Source organism: Vespa mandarinia, chromosome 1 (assembly GCF_050613455.1).
Source record: "Vespa mandarinia isolate Hongniang chromosome 1, ASM5061345v1, whole genome shotgun sequence".
NCBI lineage: Eukaryota > Metazoa > Arthropoda > Insecta > Hymenoptera > Vespidae > Vespa > Vespa mandarinia.
The window spans coordinates 12,522,501-12,549,055 of NC_140810.1; the positions used below are offsets into that span (position 1 = coordinate 12,522,501).

Sequence of the window (26,555 nt, forward strand, 5' to 3'; positions counted from 1 at the left end):
AATCATTATATATGATGATGGAGAAATCAAACACTGAAGACATTATAAATCTTGGCTAGAGATTTTATCAAAGTGGTTATTTATAGTCACGAGATGATTTTATAGGGCATCCTTCGTTCTCTTACAATAGCAAATCTTTTAGAATTACATCCTTAAAAGTTGTCGGCATCTCTTGATCTTGATCTTCCTTTCGTTATATTTTCGTTATATTTTATATTTTCAATGTCAGCGTCCGAACACATTTTTTAGAACGTTCTTTTTTTTGGGCGGATCATCATAAGGAATCCTCTTTATCTTGTTTTGCGACGTCTTCAGGCGCGAAAAATAATCTCCTTTAGGTCTAAAAATATACGGTATTATTGGCCATCCACTTTGCCGATCTTTTTTTTATCGTCCACTCTTTCAAACGGTAGGCGGTCCTGGACCGTGAATAAAACCACGAAGTACAAATCGCGTCTGATCCTGGATAACGAGTTCTAGATTCTAACGACCTGCGATCCTTATGTTGAGGTTAACATATGCATATACACGAATTAACTAATGTCGAAAATAATTCGATTATTATTTTTAATATTTTAATTTATTTTAAAGTGTATATATTTAATTTTTAATATTTTAATTTATTTGTAAAGTGTATATATTTAATTTTTAATATTTAATTAAAAAAAAAAATAGTGATGAAAATGTAGAAAATAGTACTCGATACATGTTACTCAGATTGTTATTAAAGTGGTAATGGTACTCAAATTTTTATAAAAATGATAAAATATGGTATTATTTCTTCTTTTTTATTCTAAACAATAATTTGTTGATCTCCATATCATTTTAACACACATTCGGGAAAAGAATCAGCTTCGAACACTACTATTCTTGGTGGGGTCTCTCGGTGTGGGGTACTGTGCGGTAGCGTTGGCATCCTGACCCTGAGATCCTAGCTACACGACGACCTTAGCGTGGTAAGGTGATTTCCTGATGTTCGGTGTTCGCCTCCTCCCGATGTTCTCAGTTTCGTATTGAGAAATGGTCGATGAAATAGCAGTAGGAGGAAAGACAGTAGATTTATAGTATTTGAAAATCGATCGCCGAGTGCGAGTAAATCCCTATCAAAAGTTTTTTCTATTAATTTTCATCGATTATGTGTTCGCAAAGATTATTAGCAAAATTGTAGAAGTTCGTAAATGCATTTGCAATCTTTCAATCAAAAATGACGAAGTCTGCTTCGTTGTCATGAGACTGGTGTAAACGCGAAGAGTAGTATCGTAGAGGGATGTATCTACGGAGAGAAGAGACGAGGAGACTAAGAAAAAAGAAGAAGACGATGAAGCTGGAAACTTAATGCTCGTGGTACCGCAGCCACGCCGTCGCTATATCGTCGAGGAATGGTTATAGTGCCCGGCCCACGCAATCCGTGGGTCATGGACCATGATCTATGGAACACGCCGGAATGCCCCGTTATGCGCTAAAGTGCAAACTTGTTAGTCATAGAGTTACTCGGTGTCGATGGGACTACGAGGGCTGCCGTGGGGGCTGCTTGATGCCGATGGTCCGCATCGGCGGTGTGACTGGCCGAAGAAAATGCATGAACCAGGCTGTCCTCTTTCTCTCTTTCTTCCTCTATCTTTATCTCTATTTCTATATCTATCTCTATCACTATCTCTATACCTATCTCTATCCTTCTTTTTCTTTCCCTTTCTTGTGTGTGCATTTATGTGCGCACACGATTGCTCGTTGCAACTCCGTGACATGGCGACCGTGAATCCTGGCCATATGCCGTTATGCCCTAAAGTGCAATTCTCTTTCTCCTTTTACTGGTTCCACCTCCTTCTTTTACACTCCCTCATCTCCGTAGCCTCCGGGTGTCATCGGACTTCTTTGTAACTCGCTCCTCTCTTCCTCTATTAAGCTAATTGTGCGCGAACATAAGACATCTCAGTACAATATTGAAGAACGATTAGAGATGCTTATGTTTTTAATAATATCGATAATCTCGATGATGTCGGCGAAACAGTGATAAAAACCTTTGTCCGTGATCATAGAGTATGGTTTATAGTATCGGGTTTATAACCACGAGCCGTTTAATAATAGAATAATTTGTCATTTATGCACTCATTGATTCAAAACTCTATGCACTGTAATAGTCCTAAGCTTTTCATCCTAATAGAAATGAAAAAATAGATAGTAGAAAGAAATCGAGTCAAAGTCAATTTAAAGGAACGATAGTCTTCGTAAAAACTGGCGCTAACCTTTCCTCGTGCTCAAAAAAACTTGACACCTATCTTTTTCTCCATGATTCAGTTGATAGTCGAGTTACCACGAGAGCAACCTTAATAAGACTTTGTAAATTGCTTTAGACATAAGATAATTGCTTTTTAGTGATCATAAGAGTGTCATAAACTTAATCGAATTGTCGCAGATACGAGGAAACATGTTTTTAGTGTGTATCTACACACGACACTGTTATTCAGACACATAATCTAAATATCAAATCGTTATCCTTTTTCGATCGATTATATTCTTTATATTATTGATCATAAGTTTTGGAATTCCACAATATTCCCAAGGACTAATAATGGCGTTACGTGAGCTAATATAGTAGGATAAATGTTGAACGTTTTCTCGGATACTGCTCAATTACTTTTACGATCTAAACCTCGTATCTATAAAAATACGAATTGAAACGATCGCATCGAATGTCTCTATCGATGCTTCATTTCAGACTCTATATCCTGAAAGCCGTAATTTCGAGATTACGAAAGGATGATAATCGTACTTGGTCAATGATATTCTTCAATGAGAATACCATAAAAGTCATTTATTTTTGTCTTCTTCTCTACGAATGTAGATCTTTTGCTTGAGACTATACGGTTTGTTGTAAGCTTTTGCGTTCCAATCTTCTTATATCGAGTTGTTCCAAGTCAAGTTCGAGTTCTAGCTCGTTTTGGTCATACAGAAGTGAGTAAGATTTCGTTATCGTAATCGTGAAATTACATCGCGAAGTTAGATAACGGAATTTCCTATCCGATCGCGGTTTTTTTGGTAGATAGAATCGAGCTAGAAAGCTCGTTCCCTTGCATTTTCTCTCGTGAAATGAGAAAGAGATTGGGAGTAAGTCCCCCGCTTGGTGAAATAAACCAGACGACCGAACGATTGTGCAAGAAGTGTGCGTGTCTTGCCAATAGTAGTAAAATAAACTTATTACCGCAAAGACGTGTAAACACGTAACTGGATATACTAGGAAGAGAATCCAAGCGGTCGATTAAATGGTTGCTCCTTCCATCCAATGACGGGGCATTCGAAAATGAAATAAATAAGGCCAGGCAATCGGGACACAACCAGTTTCGCAGTTCCATTGCGATGCTATCTTGAAATTGGAATATTCTTGGAACTAAGTGCGGATTGTTAATAAAGAAGTAGGCTTTACTACCAAGAACTTCAATCGAGTATCGAAGAGGAGAAGGTTGTCTTCTCCTTCTTCTCCTGTTACTTGTTTTCTATACAATTATCCAAGAATTTTCCTTTTTAATTTCAAGCAAATAAGGCTAATTGAAAAGTTACGGATTTATTAGGAGCACGGTCTTTCATTTAGCCTCTCTTCATTCGAGGATGCTACTCTATCAGTAACGGTGTTTGACGAATATAAAATGACCGTTAAATCGGACAACCGTGTGAATGCATCTTGATCAATGCCTTCGGCCTATAGCGAGAGTATCTAATTTCAGTAGTCGCGTTATTCGTGGGATAGCAACGGCGTTAACCGCTTCTACAACGATCTAAGCATGCTCGGTGCACTTGGTAATCGCCGGCTTCGTTTCAGCGATTGGAGGCTGATTACCAGTGGTCGACCTCAAACGTCTTTATATGCTTCAACTCCAGTTTTAACTCTCTCTTCTCATCTAGAATAGGTGCTAGAAGAATCGTATACAAGCATGATCGAGGAAGGGAGGTCCTCAAGGGAGCTCCGATCTTTCATAAGAAAAAGATACCAATACAAACTCTTCTTGGTTCACGGGAAAGGTCCTCTCGACGAAGTATCTGCTGTGGAAAGGCACGGGGACGTTTCTTTACGGTCTGATCGAGAATCCTCCGTCGGTTAACGGTACGTCGACACGTCGCACGACCAATCGCCGAGAGGTCGAAACGACAAGAGAGAGAGAGAGAGAGAGAAAGAGAGAGAGAGAGAGAGAGAGAGAGAGAGAGAGAGAGAGAAGAGAGAGGGTTATGGGAAGAAATAAAAAAGGAAGGAAGATGAAGTTCTTTGCCCTATTAACACACACACATACACACGGAGAATACACTAGCTCATACGATGTAGCTTGGTCAGGTACCCCGAGTAGATATCATTCTGATCTTTAAACAGTGTCATTGCCTGGCTTGGTGCACGCGTTAATACAAGAAAGGTAGGGGTGCAGAGGAAAGGCTTACGTCACAAGCTCCCTGGATTACAACGGCCGAATGAGATGTTACGTACCGTAAATTTGCCACTATCCTATGTTGTATTATAAAGACCGAATAAGAAGAAGAAAGAAGAAGAAGAGGAAAAAAAGAAGAAGAGATAAGAAGGAAAAAGAAAGACTGTGGGAAGATACTAAATTCCTAGGAAGAAACCGGCCGTCGATTCTTTTCCATCTTTATGAGGATTTTATTTTGGATTAAGTCTGCGGAGCACTCCTTTGCTCTTCTTTTTTATCATTTCAATCCGCTAAAGCGGTAACATTAAGCTCGCTATCGTTGATAACGATAGGCTTATTGTTTTACTGATTACGATTTCGAGCAGATTCCTTTTCGCTTTCAAAGAGATATTATTTTTATCTTCGCTTCTGAGAAGATTATAATGAATACAAGGTGGTATTTTTTTCATTCTCGATCGGTCTTGTGTCATTAATAGGGAAATGTTACGAGGGAATTTTAATTTGTAGTTTTGTTTTTCTTTTCTTTTCTTTTCTTTTCTTCTTCTTTTTTTTTTTTTTTTTTTTTTTTGATGTGTCAAATATCTTGACAATGTAATGGTCTTAAGAGAACTTCTAATCGTTCAATAAGGTGGAGAGACTACGAAGTTTCTTATCTCAAGACACACCCACTTAAGGAGCTACCGTTACTAATCACTGCCCACGCGTACTGCACTCTTCGCGTTCTTAAAATATATTACACGCAATATGATTAGCGTTTAGGAGTTGCCTATAGCGAAATTTTATATTCCGAGCTGATCTTCTCAGATATGGACGATACCATTATAGGTTATATACCGATAATTAGTATTGAGATTTCTTTTTGAAGCTCTCTCCATGATGAAATCAATATCGACATTGTTCTCGTACCAAAACGTGGAATGGAACGCCCATCATTCCATTTTTATTCAAGGATACAAAGAGAACGATTAACCGATCACCGGATGGAATATGCGTTATGTACCTTTTCATTGGCAATATCCAAGAGGAAACATAAAGTATAGTGAATTTATATCAAATAAAGATCATAAATTGAGATGAAGTCTCATTGCATTCGAGTTACAAGTATATTCTTCGATAGAGTTACTATTAAAGAGAAGATAATCATTGATAACTTCTAAAGATCAATAAGATAATAATTGTCTTATTCGATATGAGAAAATATTGATATTGCAATGTTGAGTATTCGGATGTAAATCGAAAAATTAATTGTTCTATTGAGCGAAGGAGTACAGAAGATTTTCATTCCCTTTCTTTTTTTATTTTTTTCTTTCCTTCTTCTTCTTTTTTTTTTTTTTTTTTTTGTTTTTTCTTACAAAGGATTCATTTTGATATTCGCAAAAGATTGTATAGGTACGATAAATGCTATCAAAGGAGCAGTATATTTGATTGGAATTTTTCGATTGACTATGAGAAGCGTCTCTTAATATTCATCGCATTAACCAGTCCACCAGTGGTAACTCGTTTGCTCGTTTACTCTCTAGTTGGTATATCCTTTTAGCATTATTACCGTGCATGTTCGTACTTCACGTTGTTGCTCCTCCTTAGCTTACCAATATGCAGTTACGGAAAGTAGAAGAACAGACAAGTTCATGGAGATCGGCATATTAATAAGGAAACTCTTGATGCAATTCTCTCTTTCTCGATTTTTTCTACACCCTTCTCATATTCTTCTCATCTCTAGTTTATAATATATGTATTTGTGTGTGTGTGTGTGTGTGTGCGTGCGTATTATGTTTTAACACTGGTTCTTGCCATTATTTAAATTATAAAAGAACTAGTAAGAGATAGAAATAAAAAAACGATGGAGAACGAAGGAGAAAAGATGAGAAAAGTTAGAAGATTAAAAAAAGATAATAGGATTAGTACAAGGTAATCTTTTTAATGGGAAATATATATAAAATTTTTACAGGAATTAGCAATATTTTTAACGGTCGATTAACTGTTTAAGTGGCAGGAGATATCAAAAACATTTTGTTGAGAAATAACAAGTGGGCGTGATAATGCTTGATTCAATGTATTTCAAGCGCACCGTTAATTGCATAAAGCGGTCCAATACTCCAACACATTTCCATATAAAATATGAAATACAGCATCAATAGCCTGGCTATATATTACAAATGTCTGGCATTTAAATAGTTAACACTTTTTGTGGGGGACGCTTTTTGTGCGGGGCATATGAACTTTGGTTGGAAACGGCCACTTTTCGCGGTCATTCATCATTTAATATACGTTCCCTTGATAATATCTTGCCACGAAAAGATATTACCTTATCAAATACTATTTTATTCAAATTAATAAAAACAATCTTTTATGTATGATTAAAAATACTTTTACTTAAGATTATTCTATTAGTATTTTAAAAAATAAGGGAACATACAATATTGCACAAAACAATGTGTTTAAAATTCACAAATTACAAAACATTGCCGTACGAATGTTGTGTATTTGTTACACTCATGGATCCTGTAAAGAACTAGCCTATCTCAATTAATATTTGTTTTCTTTATGATATACTTTCTCATCAAAAGAAGCATTATACCACTTAAGTTTCGACAGTTTACTTAATTGTGTGAGGTAGTTTTTTCTTGTTTGCATTTCTCCTCAAAAAGTATTCAAAAAGTCAAATCCCAATGACATCGAATCTTACATTAAATTTTTTCTTGTAGAATATCTAACATTTTATTATATTATATTTTATTACATATACAACAAATTTTCACGTGATAAAAGCGCTCATATTTTCTAGACGACTTCATTTGTTTATATAGTAGAAGAAATGGCTGACTTGACCTAGGGTCTTTGATATACATCATATGATTTACCTAACGGGTAATATAAATAAATATGTTAAGAGATCTTTGATCATAAACAAATGTATTTCCCAGTTCAATAGTCTCACATTTCTACATTGGTCAACAATGGTCGGATCAAACACGATAGGTAGTTTGATCAATGAAGATTAGTATTGTTAGTACTAAGTTGATTTTAAGAAGGATTTAACGAGTCAAAGGTGGACGAAGTTTGATCACAATTATTCGAGTGTCTCGCACGAGAGATTACAAAGGTAGTATTACTACTTTCATGTCTTAGACCACAAGTTCAGAGCTCAAAACAATTGACTTTCACGCGGTTTCCGGCACCTGTGGTGCCTTCTCGCTTAATTGTTGAATCTTCCAATGACGCAATTGTAATATCAATTGCCTCCCTTGGAATTTCCCTTCTTAAGAGTGCCTGATTGATAGCCTAGCGGTAAACAGGGTAAGCCTGAACGCCAAGGATGTTGTTGTGACCTGCAAGGAGAGACATTTAATATTTGGATCAAACCAGAGCCAGTTGCTCACAGACAATTTTTAGAAAGCAGGCGTAAAGGCATCAAACGTAAGAGTCTCTTTCGTTAGATTTAGGAACAAGAAAAAAGAAGTGACAGAAACTGATCATTGACCACTTGTGTTGGCATAATGGCACTTGTTAGCAGTCTTTCGATCTGTCATTTTAATTGCAGGTGGACAGACCTCCAAAAATTGGCTTTAAATGCCTCGCAAACCTGCTTACGTTGCTATTTAATATTAACGGTTCTGAGACCGCAGGTACTGATAACGAAAACTGGCCTGATCTCTGATATGAAGGCTGTCTCGTCTGATTCCTTGGAGTTGGTGGTTTTCTCTACGTCCAGGATTTCATGCTCCCCTGAGATACCGACTTCTGGTCCGACAAGCTCCTCTAATTTAAAGTATTGGATGAAACAATATTTTTCTTGAGAACTGGTGGTCTCTTTTCGTCCACCAGTTTCTCCCTAAATAAGTAAAAATCTGTGACTCTTTTTTCCAAGGCTGTGTTCCATTGTTTTGATAGAGTCGACAGAATACAAGCCTTGCAAGTCATTATCTGAGATCGGGGCATCTCAATAAGAAGCTTGGACGCATTCCAAATCCCTCCTCCCCTTTTTTATATGAAGTTTGTTTATTTACAAAACCTCTCTTTCCTCTTGGATAATTAAAGCAACATCATTTCTACTTTACCTTCCAGATAAAGTCAGATTACTATGTAAAAGTCTATTGTGTCTCTCGCGTACAACAGATTTCATTTTTATTGGCCTAAATAAGGCGCTATCAAAGAATGAACCTCTCGGATAAACTAATTCAATGATATAAACCGTTCTATTGATCAGATTCGTGTCATAAGTATTACTCTCAATGAAAATATGGGATCCAAATTTACCTTCGCTTATAGTATCTTTTCCCATAGCCTCTAGATCATCACTCCTGAATGGATGCAATGCTAGTCAGTATTTTTCCCATCATATTCTTGAGTAATCTCTTGGAGTTACTCTTTTTCTCAGAACGATCCCGGCTCCTAGACCTCTTTTTTTTTTACCTTCCATCGTATACATAATTTAAGAAAGAATTAAAATACAGAAACTTAAAATCACAACTTGAACTAAACATGTGGTCTGTATAACACAAAAACAATGAATGAGTATTAACATCGAAAAGCCGCCGGAAACTACGCGAAAGTCAATTGTTTTGTGTTTTAAACTTGTGATCTAAGACTTTGTGGTCTAAGATACTAACTTTGTAATCTCGAAGTGCGAGAGACAATTAATTATTAGAGATATTATTAGAGCATTGAATTTTCTTGCTAAACATATTTAACATATGTTTTTTACTATTTATATTAGATTAGATTTGCTTTTATTATAAGTGAGGAGAACTCAAGATAAATTATATTCTACGATGTAATATCGGGATTATAATATTAAAAATATATTTAATTAAAATTAACACGCAATACAGAATTATTCTTCTCGTGATTCTTTTAATAACCTATGACTGTAATTATTTTATATAAAATAGATTACTCTAACTGTAATCGATGACTTTGATCATATCGATGATTTAAACAACACTGCTTAAGACAAAACCTTATCTGATATTAATACGTATCTAGTGCCACGTCATTGAATCAGTGGAGAAAAAGAAATAGCTTGATGCTTATCACGACTCTAAAAAAGAACATACGATCTATCGCTCATCACACATACGTGAAGTTTTCTTTGCATGTTACGCTATTTGTTTAGTTATCTACATAACTATAATGTGTTTTGCAATATGAATTAATGAAACAAAATGCGATACGCATGTAGGCACAATCTTAGTACATCGAATAAATGAGGAAGAACTTTAATGCGTTTATACAAAGACTTAACACTTGGCCCGTTATGCTTATTTAAATATAAATGTAATATAATATAAAATGACTGAAATGAAATAAAAATGAAATGCTTCGTAATATTATCAGATGATGTATAATTGAGCCAGTGATTATGAAAGTGATCTAAATCATAAATTAAAAAAAATTAGTTTATTGTGTAATTCATATAATTAGATAACTGTCATACACTCTTAAATGTAAGTCTGCGTGTACACTGTTAATTAATCCTCGCCAATTAGGTCAACGAAAAACCAAAAGATCAGGCATCCAAATTTGGCAACTCGAATTTGTTAGTATTGTAATGTTTGGTCTCATAAACCAGCAAAATTGCAGGTTTATAGAGAGATAGTCGAGACGATCGCCTCTAGCTCGTTGAAGGTTATATTTGCCAGTGTCTGGTCTCTAAGAAAGTTTCTTGTAGTGTGAACGTGTACATTTGATTCAATGTATTTCACATTAGCGATGTCACACTAGCGATGTACGGGTGACTTGTTCGGTCGTTTGGTATTTTGTTCGTTCATCGATTTGGTCGTCGACGATTGATTTAAAATTAATGTACGTTCTTAATTCGAATCAAACTATCTGCTTATGTATGAACAGAATACGTATCAAGAAACTCATTTCAGTGTTGTCGGTGAATTTGAAGAAGAACTCAGCGTACTAAAGAATTCTTTCAAATTTGAAGGTAGAAATCTGATTATAACAACGTTTAAATCGTATATACCAGCCGTAAGTATTTAATGAATTTTTCTGAGATAATTTCGAATCTAACTTAGAAGACATCCATTAATGTCTTTAAACAGATCGAAGCTTTTAAAAGATGCAAATTCTAGTGAGCACCCGTGGTTGGTTGTATTTTCGGACGAGTTTTCATTTATTTATTCGATGACCTTCCAGTCGCTTCGATTTTCCGTCAAACGATATTCATATCGTATATTTCGCTCTCATATGGCGAGTGATATAAATTCGTATCTTGTTTGAGGCTATATACATAGTATATATACATAGGCTATCGACAGTCAGCAGACTCGTTTCGATGAAATAAATGTATGCATTTGAAAACAAAAAAAAAAAAAAAGAATAAAAAAAGCTATGATGGTTCAGAAAGTATTAAGTCCTTTTTTCTTTTCTTTTTTTTTCAGAATGGAAACCTTTCAAGAGGCTGGCGTACAGATGTTAAAGGAATTCAGGGCTCTCTTGCAACATTCGCCTTTACCACTACCTGGCACGCGCTTGTTACAACTCCTGGCTTTGAACATGTTCGCGATCGAGACGACGCAGCTGAAAGGTGAGTGACTTTTATCTCGATCGCAACGAATCTCTTTTCATTTTCGGATTTTTATGCGTCCTCCGTGTCTCGGGCGGAGAATTCACAGAGAAACTTATTCCACTCTCAAGCGAATCGCTCAAGAATGCAGAGCAAGAGACCAGCGAGGATAGATCGATAAAAGCCTGCGAGCTTGACTTTTTGAACAGATAAGCCGACAAACCGACAACGCTCCTTGTAGGAGGAAAAGAAAGTTGTCACGACAACGGCGATGCTTGTACTTTAGATCGAATCTTTTTCATGCTCAGTCTCTTCTCGTTATTTAATATTATTACGTAAGATAGAGCTCGCCTGTTTTTATTCTTTCATGTTTTTCTGATGCTTTTACAGAGTGTTAGTTTGAACGGCCCATGATAAAGCAAAGTAATGAGACTAGTCATTGCCAAAAGCTATCCTTATATATCCGTTGGATTCTTATAATTCGGCATAATGTTCTTGCAAATTTTCTGTACAAAGTAGATAAAATCCTATCAAATTTTTAATTTTTTAATAATGCCATGATTTATGTAGAAATGCAATTAATTCGATTGGTGGTTAGCATTGCGATATAAATTCGAAAGATCAATATTAAGAAAATTTTGGAAAAAGATTTTATTTAAGGCAACTAGGGCGCGAAGTTAAATCTGATGTTCGATCTGTAAGGTCAAACGTTCAGATTCAAGAAATGAAGGAACTTTAGAAATATATTAAATATTGTAAATATTTTTTTGAATTGTGTAAATATCATTTTTACTTTTTTTTCACATGATTTTTTTCTCGAACCTTACCAAATTATATCAAATTGGTATTCTTTGCTTAGATACAATTTCGGTCAGCACTAAAAGAATAAATAAAATGATTCAAGAGGCGAATATCCAAAAAATGTGTTTTCCTTGCATCTGATCATCAAACACATTTGTTTTTATAAAGATTAGTAGAGACGAAGAAAGGTAGCATCATTAGAAGGGTTTGGAATGCTATCTATTCACGCTTTAATTAATTGTAAATTCTATACATTTTGTACTATTTATACATCGGTATATATAAAGATGCAAGTATTCAAAAATGTTTAATTTTGCAAGATCGTTTTGATTGTCATATTTTCTAAAAAATTTGGCGAAAGCACAAACGACGAGCATCTTTTCTTCGTATGTATGCTGTTGTGCATACATAATATATCTTTAAGCTCATATCTTACTTTTTTTCCAAGATAATTTATGGAGGTCGCCCATGGCTGTCTAATCAGGTTGAAATCGTCGAAAGAATAATGTGGGCGTTAATAGTCTGCGCTTTTAACCGGATACCACCTTTTTATGGGTCGAATGAGCGCGGATCGTAAATTCTCTGCACCGCTGCTTAGCTTTACAAAAGACACTTCGTAGAAAGACAAATCACCCGGGAAGCGGATCGTAAGACGAATACGATCTTTTAGTAGCAATAAAACTAATCATCGCCTGTCTAACAGAGTCACCCACTAAATCTATCACTTTTGTTAGTGCTTTCAGAGGTGATCGACGTTAGCAACAAAATATAGATGTCATTATTTTAACTATAATTATCATTAGATATTTTATTAATCTGTAATAAAAAACATTTCAGCTTGAAAATCGAAAGAAACGATATTTACATGAAAATCTTCCTTCGGTATTCATCTTCGTTTTAGTGCGAAACCAGCTCTTCGTGTCAGCGAGAATGGCTTTTTACACCTGCATGCAGGACCGGATCTTTATAATTATCACTAATTTCTACAGGAAAGAGAGAGAAAGAGAAAGAGAGGGAAAGAGAGAGAGACAGACAGACAGACAGACAGATACGCAGACAGACAGAGAGAGACTGAGAAATCGTAGTTAAGATCTCGGTTCCAATGGAAATGGAATCTTTTCTGAGTCATCATGACTTCTTCGTTGTTCTATTTTCAAAGTAAAAGTTTCATGGGAGTGTCATCTGCATTTGCTTCAATTGCGGACGACATTAAAAACAGTTTTAACGCAAATTTCTTTCACGAAGAGAACTTTTTTTCATACGTTTATGATATTTCTTAGAAGCTTTTCGCTTCTTTTCTTCTTTTTAGAGATACGCTTAATACCGTAATCTTCTTCAAAGAGTACAAAAACTGCCACTAAAAGGTCAAACGTGAGTGGTAAAAAAATGTTGAAATTGACAATGACGCATGTTAGATACGATTACTCGGTTCGATAATCTTTGGATATTCGTCGGTGGGTATAGCTTGCCATTAAAATCATACTTTATCATTGAAATACTCGTACTAAATCCTTAGATCGAAATTAATTGCACGAACCCGAATTTGGTTCGAAACGATTTTTAATGAATATAGTTGAGTTGTAACATATGAATATATTCTAGGAATACACTGTTATTAAATATACAACTGTTAAAATAATTTAAAAACGAGGCAGTTCTTTAATGTGTTATATAGATGTTCACGTATTGGAAATCTAATACTGAATGCTTTCGACTAACTAATCAGAAAAACGCCTGGAGAAAATTAGAAAAAGGAAAAGGAAGTAAAAGTTTAACAGTAAAAAATGTATTATAAGAGTTAACTGTAAATAGTGCCTGCGCTGTGACTAAAAATGGATACTTCAAGGTATCTATAATATTAGTATTAATAATATTTTATTATGGCACTTAAGACAAGTTTATATCCCTACTTCTTGATTTTTTTGCTCAATCTGACATTTCAGAAAATTAAGCATTTACGAAAATATTTAAACATAAATAAGCGTTGACTATGGACTCTTAGTCGCGTTTGTCTATGGAATCTATAAAGAAAGTAAGATTCAACGAAATTTTAAGAAAAAGTATCTGATTGTCGTAAAAAAGATCTTTAGTCTAACGTTTATAGCACATACAAGGATGTTCCATATGTGTCTTAACAAAAAAAAAAAAAAAAAAAAAAAAAAAAAAAAAACAGAAGTTGTTTTGCATATCGAAGAATTGCATTATTTACACGTTGCATTATACCCGACGTGCGATAATGTGATATTGCGTTCATTCATTAATTGTCAATAGTTTCTTCCACTTGTAAGACTTTTTATAGTTATGTCTGTCACATTACTGCGATATTTGAATATTGTACTATCAACGTCATTCTTGTCTTCATCGTCCACGTAGAGGTAATCGAAAAAAATGCTAAGTAATTAATTATCATTGCGTCAGCGATATCACAGCCTGATAAATTACGATCGTTCGATTCACCATCGTGTTTCTATCTTCCGCACTAATGAACCAGTTCATCTAACCTTTATTATTTTCGAATTGAGCTTTAATTATCCTGTTACTGGCTCGATGATCAAGCATGGCGAATCGTATCCGATCGTAGCTTCTCCATGTACGATCGTCCGAACGAAGAATGTGACCATTAGATAGTGTAAACAGCCACTAGGAAGCGATCGCTATCACGGTGATCATCGTCCATCGGATTCGACCAATAATTGAAATCGTAAACACTGTCGGTGATGGTTCATTGAGTTTACGCACGCATATCAACACAGTCTGCGGTCAACACAGTCTGATGTCGAGAAATGTCGGGACGTGTATCTTCATCATACTTAAACAGTCATACACATTCCTGTGGTTTATTTCATACGTGTATTTCCCTTTGTTGTATTTCTAAGACAATAATAGAAATCGCGCTTTATCTGATCCATGAAGTTTTAGTAAAGAAGAAAAAAAGCACTAAAAAAGAAAAAAGAAACGATCGTTATTCTGTGTTTAGTTTGCCTGTAAGAAACAAAATTATTTTTACTCAATAATCGTGCTCTCTCGGTCGATATATATAGTTCTTTTTATTCCCTGGAAAGTTCTTGCGACTGTTCGCGAGAAACAAATTGGAAATTGACAGAGCAAAATAATCTCTTTCACCGAACGAACATTTAACTCGAAGTTGGGCTCAATTGATTGTAATAGTATCCCTTGGTAATCTTTAGTCGAGTTTTTCTTTCAAAATAGATATAGATATAGATATAGAGCCAAGGTGATTATTATTTTACATATTTTAAGTATATTTTATCGTTGCGGCGTCTTCTATTTCGCGCTTCGTTTTGCATCAAGTAGGAAATATTCCTCTCATTCGTTCGTTCCTTCCTTGGCAAATCGTTGAGTCATCCTCGAGACATCCATCAGATCCACTTTGTCGGCAATAGAATCGGAAGCACTCGAGACTGTCAAGCACGGTACCCGAAGATATTGCTCGAGAGAAGCAAGATAATGCACGTTTCTCCGACTACTTCACGATGAAGAGATTCCCTAGGAAAAGGGGTAAATGACCTGTTACGTTCTTATGACGCAAAACCGGCTGCTTAAGGAGATGGTGTATTTTTTATGTTAATTATTTTTATTGGCGAACGTATTCATAAAAGGATGAGAAAAGATCCTATAAGCTGAATGTTTAAGTATTTTTGAAGGTCCTTGAAAAGATTATAATTCTTGTTAAGCCTTACTTAATCCTTACAAAAATTAAATATTTATTCGACCGCGACCTTTCAAGGCAATAAAACATATAGTAGAAAAAACTTTCTCTTGCGTAATCTAAGTGACCATGTGTAAAACTGATTCTTCCTTCTCATCATATTTTTTTCGATTACAACAAGATGAAGTTATTTTTTCAATTTTTTTTAAAGAATTTTTGCCAAAACTCCACTTTTACCAGTCTGCAGATAAAAAGAGAATTCTGGAGCTTACTCGTATCGGAACATTTTGGTACTTATCTTTCATATTTCATACGCGCTACTTTTTCGTAAACATATTACTTGTATCAAATAAGAGTATATCAGATTTGAATTTATTACACTATTATAGTTCATATCTAAAGTAAACTAGATTTATGGAATTCTTTGATTACGATTTATTTGTAGATTTCCTAAAAATAAAATGAGGAATGCAAAATTAATTTGGCGCATATCAAGTCGCAGCTGATTACCTCGATCAAGGAAAGGTGAAAAGGACAAGACGATTACATAGAATATTGTGGTCCTTCAAGCCGCATTAACTCGCAGACATTTCACAGAACATGACCTCTCTCTCTTTCTCTCTCTCTTTCTCTCTCTCTCTTTGTCTCTCTTGATTCCTTTTCTCATTTTATTTACCAAGTAAAGTAAGCTTTTATATTAGATAATTCAGTCATTATCGATTTCGAGATTCTTTTTACATCGAAAAAACTTGCATTTTAGTGAATTGCCCTAATACGTCTTCCTTCCTTCGTTTCTTCCTTTTTTGTCTTTCTAATACCCTTTAATGTAACATTTCGATCAATAATTTACCAAAATATCTTATTACCATATCTAGCCGCACAAATCGATATAATTTATGCGTTTTTCTCATGTATTATGTAGAAACTAATAATTTCATATCAACTTGCTGGGTGCATAAAGTGATAAATATTAGGTCATTAAATATGAAATAACGCCTTTCGCGATTTTATCATCGTTTGCTCTTCAGACTTCTTCGCTGCCGGTATTAACAAATTACCTTTAAGATGGCAAAACTATCGATAGTTTAGGCTCTACTTTATACTTTGATTAATTATACTACTTCTTACTTGAAATGTAATAAACTAAATTTTCATTTTCAAATCGGAGATTTCATACTTAATGACCTAATATAATAATAAATTTTTAAGACTAATTTGAAGAAGTTGTTTCTACAAAGATATCATTTGCGTTAATGAGATTTATAGATTAAAAATATTATTCATTGAATTTAAGTTAATCACAGAATAAGAATAGTCGATCAAGAATTATATTTATCATTATGGATTACGATCTTACAATCAATAAAAGGAATGACAGAACACAAGTTTAGTTGAGTCAAGAATAGGCGGTAAGAAGAAAGAATTAACATAAGATGGTAGAACATGTGTATATGATAAATTTTGATAGAGCGAAATTTGTGAAAACAAAATACATTTATTGCAATCAGAAACATTCATTCATTAATATTTATTCTGCTACGTATGTTATATTATACGTGTATTATAAACGAAATGTCATTAGAGACTAATATCCGTTTACGGGTTCTGTTAGTACCATAGATATGTAGTAGTTTATTTGGAATAATTGGACGACAAATTCATTCGAACGAACAGCTTCTAGATCGATTGATCGATAGATCGAAAGAACAAACAAGGAAGTGGTTCTGAAAGGAGACGACTGCTATGATGACGCTTGATTCTGCTTTAATGTATAAATTATGCAACCTGATCCTTATAAACAGCAAGTTTATATTTTTATCTTCTTGTTTTTTATCATTTTCTCTATTTATTATTTTGATATACTTCATTTTCTTAGATTCTAAGATGACGAAAGAGAAAATAACGGTAGAATAATGAATATTAGGATTTGATTATTTAATAATTGAGACTGCATCGTTGTCTTGTTCAAATGGTTCAAATAGGAACTCATTTCTAAGTTCTTCTAATTACGCGTAACTGTTTCTGATATCAGGAAAGAGAAACAATATTTACGATAATAAGATAGACAGAAGCAGGTAATTCCCTTCTAATTTTGTATATAATTATCCTTGATTCGGTTCGTTATGTCTTTGCTGCTGAGAGCGAAAGAACAAAGCGATCGACTGGAGGCAATCTTTGTTCTACGGATACAGCAAAAATTTTTTTTTTCTCAATTACTGATCAGTTTTGGTAATTGTTCAGCGATGAGAAATAAAAAATTGAGAATTAAATGATTATCAAGATATGTGCGCTTTTAATTCGGTTGCAAATAATATGAATTTAATCTAGTAATACCTATTTGGTTAGTTATTCTGATAATCGTTCTTTTTTCTTATCGTTACGTTAAATATATTTATTCTTGAAATAATATTTTAACGATTCTTCTCCCGAGTGTCTTCTTTTCTTAAATGTTCGCTTTTACTGAAGTACCTATGAGCTTTTTTTAATGACTTTTATTCAGGAATTCATGAGAGATTCAAAACCGATCGATAATCTAACAAAATATAAAAATAAGCGCATGGAAGAATTCAAGAAATATCCGATGAGAACGAAGACACATTCGTTTTTTATATGAAACGAAATAGCTTAATCGTATCGAGATAAGATCAAGTATAATTTCTCTGATTGAAAGAGTAAGGAGGTTGGCCGTAACTGGGTTCTCGTACTGAATTAGAAACCTCCATATGAAGAAGAAGACGATACGTTCAGTGGATATATAAGATGAATAAGGAGCAGAAGAGACGATCGCAAAGTAAAAAAATTCCCAGACGGTAGACGAGAAATTATATTCTACGTAGTCTGGCAGCGAAGGATGGAAGCTCAATCGAAGGACCTCTCGAGGTCGATTCAGCTCGATAAGAATGCGCGATAAGGGACAATGACGGGGATACACTCTCGATGATGCTTGCTAATAAAGCCACGGGATACGAAGGATTCTGATGGAAGCGAATCCGCAAATTACGCGCACTTCAAATCACTTATCTGTTTGAAAAGGTGTGCATCAAGCGGTCGGAGATGTTGGACGCATGATGGAAAATAGGAAAAGAAAAAGGAAGATACACTACGGACAAGAGTAAGAGAGAGAGAGAGAGAGAGAGAGAGAGAGAGAGAGAGAGAGAGAAAATATAAGAAAAGAAAAAGAGAAAGATGAAGAAAATGAAGAATCGTATAACGCTGGGGCTAATGTCCCTAATGTCTATAATTTCGGATCATCTGCATCCAAGTCCTGCTGTTGTACCATCCACACATTAAGTCGTACCAAGTAAGTAGGGATAACTCGACTTTCTTTTTTTATTTCCCTGCAAAGAATATAAGTACTCGCAGTGTACATACGTTCCTTCATTTTCCTTAGTTGAGTATCGACATCGAAAATCTTCCTTCTTAGCGTTGAATACTTTCCCCTTTAACGATTCAATCTGACTTTACAATCTCTTCATTGCCACGGTCTTCTTTTTTTATTCATTATATATTTACCTTCCTACACAATTTTCTAGAGAAGGGAGCTTTTCTTCCATATTCGATTATCGAATTTTGTCTCAATCGAAAATCGATACGATAGTTTTATACGTATTTACTTACAAATGAGAAAATCTTTATTATATAGTTTGTGTATATCACGATAGAAACAGCTTTTCGTAGAAATTACGGGGGATATACATATGGTTGAATAAAAAGATAAACGTAAAAATAAGAAGTGGAGGATATCGTGAATTAGGCTAGAAATTTGAATACTTAATTTATTTGAGAGATCGGAATCTACGAAGATGGGTTGATTTAAGAAAGCGGCATGTGACGAATTGTTTTTCAGGAATTGGAGTCTTTCGTTGGCATAAGTTATTGAAAAGTATGGATCTCGAAAATCTATTCTCAGGGTAAGAGAGAAAATTATAAGAAAGGGAGAGGGGAGGGAAAGAAGAGGAGAAGGAACGAAACGACCTATGATGATATTTGTCTTTGAAAATAGAGATCAAATTTTAGGTATTACAACAATGGTCTTTATCCTTTCCTTTTCATTATTTTTGTTGTAGAAACGCGCACATACACCTTCGGAGATCCAACAGATATTGAATTTTTCAAAACTATTTTTAATGAGACACTAGATGTTTGATCTTGAGATTTAGCCAAATGCTCGCTGATTAGATTCTATGGACAAAATGATTAAGAACTTATGTTCAATTTTTATTTATATATGTTTCAATATGTTTCAATTTTTATTTTATTTAGAACTTATGTTCAACTTATTTTAATTAGAGAATTCAACTTATTTTATTTAGAACTTATGATTAAGAACTTATGTTCAATTTTTATTTATATATGTTTCAATATGTTTCAATTTTTATTTTATATATGTTTTACATATATTCGTAATTATTTAGTTCTTCGGAATATCTGAAGGAATAGACTTGTAGGCTAAACTATTTATTTTTTAATCATAACTTGGTTGCGATTCAGGTTAGTTCATATTAATGATCGCACATGAAATTGTTCAAATAAACTCTATCCGGACATATTTCCAACTAATCTTCCAACTTAAATATTATTGCTTCACTTTCTTCATCCCTTTTTATTCTCATATTCCACCTACATAACTTTTCCTTTCTGTTTCCTTTTTCTTCAATTTTTTACTCAGTAGTCATTCTCTTTGAAAAACTCTAACATTATTATAGCACATCTAAATAGTCACCGCAAAAATCTCTATCAAAATGCTATTAACATGGTAGTTTTTGAAATATCTAATATAAAACGCATCAATAGTTGTATTATTTGTGCATATAATTTGTGCATGTTTCGAGAATATATATATTTATTTATTATACAATTAAATTACATTCATTCCGAATAATTTCAACTTTAGTTCGGTCTTGTGCGATTAATTTCGATATTTATACTTTTAAACCAAAGTGTAATTTTTGGACAAGTTATGCCGTCGATGAATACGAGAACGATGTATCAAATAAAGTTCAAATACATTTGGCAGATTCAATGATTGCCGTGCTTGGTACTTTTGTGATGTACAACTATTGTGTTTGTTCTTTCACAAAATTCATTTTGTTGATCATCTTTCTTTTCTTCCACTTTCACCTTTATTTTATCTTAATCTATTTGTTCATATAGCATCTTCGTTCGAGATTTCAACAAATTTAATTAATTTATCTATCTTTGACGTGCTTCAAGCTTAACATTCGCGCTGTTCGAATTTCGAAATTTGTTACAAAAATCAGAACATTTATATGTATTCAAATTTGTTTGACAGAGTTCGATTCATGTCCTCGAAAAGAATCCTACCGCGATATCGCCGCATTGGTGACGCTTCTTGTACCGGCACGCGTCCCTCACGCTAATTAAAGTAATATATTCCATGACATTTTCAATTATTCACAGATATCCGATTGGCGTTGGTTTGTTATTAGACACGGTTCGGCGCGAAGCGCGACGAAAGTCGAGACGGGTTCAGAAGCATCGAGAAAGAAACGCACGTACCGAAAAACGAGAAGGCAACTTCTTTTCGCTGGAATCGAACGTTCAGAGTCTGCTCGTGAATTTGGTCGAGCATGAAGTTCACTTCACTTCTCGGGGATTCGTATCTTTGAGCGCACGTCGCATCGTGTACCACGTCCTCGAAGCTATTCGAGAGATGTTATCTTTCTTAGTGTCATGGAGGGTCAGATGCGTATTTTTTTTTACGCGTAGCGAGAGGGAATTTTGTAAGAACACTAAGAAAAGAAGAAAGGAAGGAAGGATGAAAAGAAGGAGAGAGAGTGACGCGGGTCAGTAATACTTTGTTCGTAGCTTAAGCGAATCTGATTGGAGGTTCATGTGCTCGAAAGAGAAAAAGAAAAGTATGAACGTTGAGGAGAAGAATCGTTCTTCGAGATCGGCTACGGATAGGTTACTTTCAGCCGAGTAAATTGCGTGCGAGATGGATTACGTAAAGGAGAGGAACGTACGGCACTTACGGCAACGACAACGACAGCGTCGACGATGGCGATGGCTAGATCGCACTTAGATATCTTCCGGAAGACCGATTATTTTCTTGTTACCTCGCTTGGTCTGCTTATCGATTCGAGTCTGCACGGAACTCTAAGACCTCTCGACCACTAGTTTCAAGAGAATATATATATATATATATATATATATGAGCTTGTACGCACTTGGTCACTGTGACCACGAAAATACGAGTCATGCACGGTTGACTCGTTTGCTGCCTGGTTTTGGTTTTTCGTCAAACAAGGTAATTGGTCGGTAATGCGCAACGATTTAAAGGTACACGCTGTTGTGTAATGAATTCTCGCTTCGGATAATTATATTCCATTCTCATAGATAATTTCTATCAATTCCACGATGATATCTCAAATAGTTTAATGAAATAATAAATGAAATAATAATAATAATATATGAAATAGTTTAATGAAATAATATGAAATGAAATAAAGACTTATAAAAAATATATCAATTAACTTCTTTCTAAGTTTTTTCTCCGCGATTAATGCTCTCAAGGATCATTAAGCCTTTACGAAACCACGCGGAGGTTGTTTCTATGATTCTTTTTATTACGTTTTTTTTTTTTTCATTGTATAAGGAACGCGGAATTAACGTCCGGAAAAGTTCTTTTATATCTTCACTTTTTTTTTTTCTTCATAAGAATTTCAAATGGTTCTTTCAAAGAAATCTTTTCTTGAGATACAAAAGAGTGAGAGTTTCCTCCAATTTCAAAGCAGTCATTCTCTCTGGTAGCTCTTCTCTCGCTCGAGATCGCATAATCTTCCGTAGGTTATGGTCTATACTCACGGCGCCGTTCCTAATGTAGTGAAATTTGTCATTTTCCCACTTGGCGCTCCTTACCACTTCTTCCCACAGCCGTTCTCCATGAGTTCGCGAGCCATCATCGCGAGTCGGTGATGTGTACCGAGCCTTCTCTCTCTCTCTCTCTCTCTCTTTCTCTCTCTCTCTCTCTCTCTCTCTCTCTCTTTCTCTCTCTCTCTCTCTCTCTCTCTCTCTCTCTTTCTCTCTCTCTCTCTCTCTCTCTCTCTCTCTCTTTCTCTCTCTCTCTCTCTCTCTCTCTTTCTCTACCTCACTCACTCACTCACTCACTTACTCACTTACTCACTCACTCACTCATTATCTCTCTCGCTCTTTCGGAGAGCAGCATCGTTGTTGCTGCTGTTGCTGCCGACCGCTCGTGTTCTCGTACGCGGCGCGTCGCCGGAGATAGATGAGGGAGTCTATCTTCAGCACAGAACCAGTTACGGCTTGACGAGCTGTATGTTTCACGTAATGCCTTGCGATCCTGTCGTCCTATTAATAATAAACCGCGAACGGTGGTTTATACGATGTACGAGACTTCCCCGGAAAAGAGAATATGGTTGTCTCGAGAGAAAATTCGATAGGCATCAACGGTCTTTCGCGAGCACGTGCCTGTTAACATGTTTCACATCTTTCTGTTCGGAGAGTTTACGTAAAATGATTCGTAAGATATTTTCGGATTTTCGAAAATTAAATGTAAAATCGAAGGCAAATGCTTTTTATGAAAATTATGTATTCTCATATGTTTATGTCGTATCTGACACTTCCTCTGTTAAAATTTAAAATGTTTAAATAAGTCATGTTAATTATCTTACGCGTTTAATCCCATTTCTTCGCGAGTTACTTTCTGCTAAAATTTGGGAGAACCGTAATCTCATCTGATTACCTGCCGATTTCTTAATTAAGCAAAGATAAAGAAGTAGTCTGACTTTTGAATAGGAATAATAACTATATTTGTGAAAAAAGAAAGAAAAAAAAGAAGGCGATGATGAAGAGGAGACGAGGAAAAGGAGAAAGACAAAAAAAACAGGAACGAAGATTGGAAAATTGCGTTATCGAATCATTCTTCCTTCGTACTCTTTTAAGAAACCTCTCTTAAGAAAGTATCGTATAACGAACATTATGCAAACAAGGTCGAGCTTGAGTTACAGTCCCAATGATCCTTCTGTTGCATTTGTGAAGTCATCTTCCTCATATATAAGAATCAGTTTCGAGACACGAATCAGATTCCTTGGAATATTCCGAGCTCGCTGTTCATCAGTAAACAGCGTAAAGATAAATGGAAATGTTTTAAAAATATGATTTATGTTGGGGAAACGGTAAATATAATAATTATTTTTATTACTTTCTATACTTGACTATTAATTTTATTCGTTTTAAAAGTTATACCGATCGAGGGAACTGCAATTAAAAGCCGAGACTGTAACTCAACTCTATTAACCAAATTTTGTTCAACCCGGAAGAAATTCTTTTATGAGGAAAGCGTCACTCGAAGAGAAGCCAAAGAGAAAGGCCTTTTTTTGCTCACTGGCCTGAAACATGTACTTTGTCCAAACCCGTATTATCGCATACCTTCGTAAACGAGACATAACGCCTGACGATGGAGTGTAACGATGCCCTAATGATGATACTTCGTCGAGAATGCCAAATAGAATTCGAGGGACGTACAGAATAAAAGGTATCATCAGTAGTCATTAGTATGACTTACGAAACCTAGATTCTTTATGTCTTAATTTCTCTCCTTTTTTTTTATATCGTTATTTAGCTTTAGAGAATGGTAACGATTACAATCGATTATATCGTATGAATATACGTGAAGAGGCTCCTCGTACTCGAGCGAAGTACCAATCAAAAGTTCTAGAATTGAGATATAAAATTTCGAGATTGCAAATATTACGTTTAAGTACACACCGCCCCGGGCCAGTGTGTTTGAGAAATAATTCTGTACGGTCCAAAATTCATTGGCTACACTGGGATTATTGACTTACAAGTACGTTCCCTGGCAAATAATTTCCTTCTTTTGTTCTCTCTTTACCCTCGGAGGAGAAGATTTGTTGATTTATGCGAATTATATATACTCGAGAAAATTCGCTTAAAAACAAATGTTTTACAACTTGAACCATTAAACATTATACGTTAATATATGGTTATATTTGGAAAAATAATTTAATTTATGTTGAAGTCTTTATAATTAATGAATATAAAAGAAATTTACATTATCATATTTTATTTGAAAAAAAAAAAACAATTGTACATAAAGTATCCTCATAATTTTAAAGGGATAAGAAATATAATAGGCTTACATCTTATACATAACATTCTGTTGCATTATCGTAACATTCTACGTACTAACGTCGTATTATACGTAACATGCTGCATTTATAGATACAATATGCCTAGGCCACATATACTACGACATATTCTCTGCACTCTCATAAAACACATCCAAAAGTAAGTACGCATCGCCGTTCTTCGTAAGGTAGAATAAGTATATCAGCCATTACTATCGATATTTACAGTAACCACAATCGAGCGCCGTCGTCCAAGTAATGAAAATAACTTCTCGTAATAAATTCATTCGTTAACGGGCGTATGCAGGAAATTCTCAATTAGACGTTCTATCGTTTCGTCGAAAGCAGTTCCGTAATTAAATTTTCTCGACGTTTCGGAAGCGGTATTAATGTCAACTTCATAAAATACGGCGTTTTTCCTTCAGCATTTAATTTTGAGAACCGAAGGAAATCGATAAACTGAAAACGTCCTGTTATATTTCATTTTCTTTTTTGACATTTAGTAATAATGAATTTGACATATTCGTTCAGTATAATATTCATTTACTCCAAATAGATTGAACGTTGACAAATTTCTCCTAAAAGGGATCGTGTTATTTTGTGCTGATTGACAACGAATCAATCGTGCTTATCAATCATTTTCTTGGTGATCATACTAGAAATTTTTAGTAAGTTAAAAGATTCTTATATTATTATATGTCAAATAATAATAATTAATAATTAATAATTAATAATCTTTGTAATATCAAATGAAATATAAAATATTTTACTGATTTTCGAAACTTATCCTCCAAAAATTCATTATTTTGTAAAAAATTACGCCTTTTTCAAATTCTTACGTACAACTTTAAGTTAATATTTGTTTCTTTTTTTTTGTTCAGAGTTTCTATTGAAATGTTAGAATATCATCTATGTATTTTTAATTTTTGGAGGCCTCTCATGTCATTAGTTACTGTGATTACAGTACATACTATTTTTAAATGAAAATTTAGAAAAAATTAGTTTGGTATATGTACATTATTTTGCCAGTAAAAATGTTAAAAAAAAAAATTTATTTTGTGTCAAAAAAAGGTCTCGAAAATAGTCTTTTTGATTAGCTGTTAGATTGGTTTTAAGTAATAAACTTTTGGCTCTTATTACGTTTCGAGCACCGTTTAAGCGCAAATATAAACGATAGTATATGTGTTTAATCACAATGAAAAAGCCAACATATACAATTTGCAGTATTTTATGGAGCAGCTCATGGTGACAAGCTAATAACGACGTTATCACGAAAAAGAGATAGCTTGGACATTATAGTTGTTAACAAATTTAAGGAACGAACTTGCCCAATTCATTATGCTTTTGCGAGTGTGTAAATTGATGATTCCTTTGACTATTATCTATCATCGATGAATGCTCTAGGAAGTCTTATCAAATTATCTATTCCCTATTATCACGAATAGAAAGTAATGATTGTCGATCTAATTCTAACGACTTCTGATAGTCATAGATCAATGTGTACTGATCTAATAGAAACTGGAGTAGATGAATAATTAACAATCACGATCTACCCTCTGTTTATTCTCCATTCGTACTATCGATATATCCGTGTCAAGATTTAATTTTCTAAAGCGAGAACGTTGAAAGGTATTCTTGAAATTCTTAGATGTGTATCATGTTACAAAAGGGGTTGAAGAGAAGAGTTCGGTCATGCCACGTAACTGCCGCGTAACTGCCGCATATTAATACGATAGCAGAGCGAGCGAGGGCAGGTTGAAATTGCATGTTATAGGTAATTGGTAATTTCTGTAACGCGATCCGGCTACCATCTGTCCGCAAGAAGAAGCAACAAAAGTAGCTACGGGCTGTTTGGTGCTGCCGCTGCGTTGCCATTATTGCTGTCCTTGCTGATGTTGCTGTTGCTGTTGCTGTTTCTGCATGTGGAACGGGAATTGATCGCACTTTAGTGAGGGAATCTGAATAGATTTCGAAGGACAAAAAGGTGAATAAAGGATTATTGAAGAGTAGGATGAATTACACTA

The 26,555-nt window shown here is 34.7% G+C and overlaps 1 protein-coding gene and 1 long non-coding RNA gene across 6 annotated transcripts in view; both read left to right on the forward strand.

The window, feature by feature from the left end:
- The window catches only part of LOC118445764 (telomerase-binding protein EST1A), a 130,737-nt gene that overhangs the window by 14,241 nt on the left and 89,941 nt on the right, over positions 1–26,555 (forward strand). For all 5 annotated transcript variants that reach the window (XM_035875634.2, XM_085654924.1, XM_085654927.1 and 2 more), the window contains exon 17: positions 10,802–10,947. In XM_035875634.2, coding sequence (XP_035731527.2) covers positions 10,802–10,947 — 146 coding nt within the window. The remainder of the gene's footprint in view (positions 1–10,801; positions 10,948–26,555) is intronic.
- On the forward strand, positions 22,591–24,354 carry LOC146873311 (uncharacterized). The gene is made up of 3 exons (XR_014982389.1): positions 22,591–23,559; positions 23,624–23,918; positions 24,006–24,354. It is a non-coding gene; the product is annotated as an uncharacterized LOC146873311 (long non-coding RNA).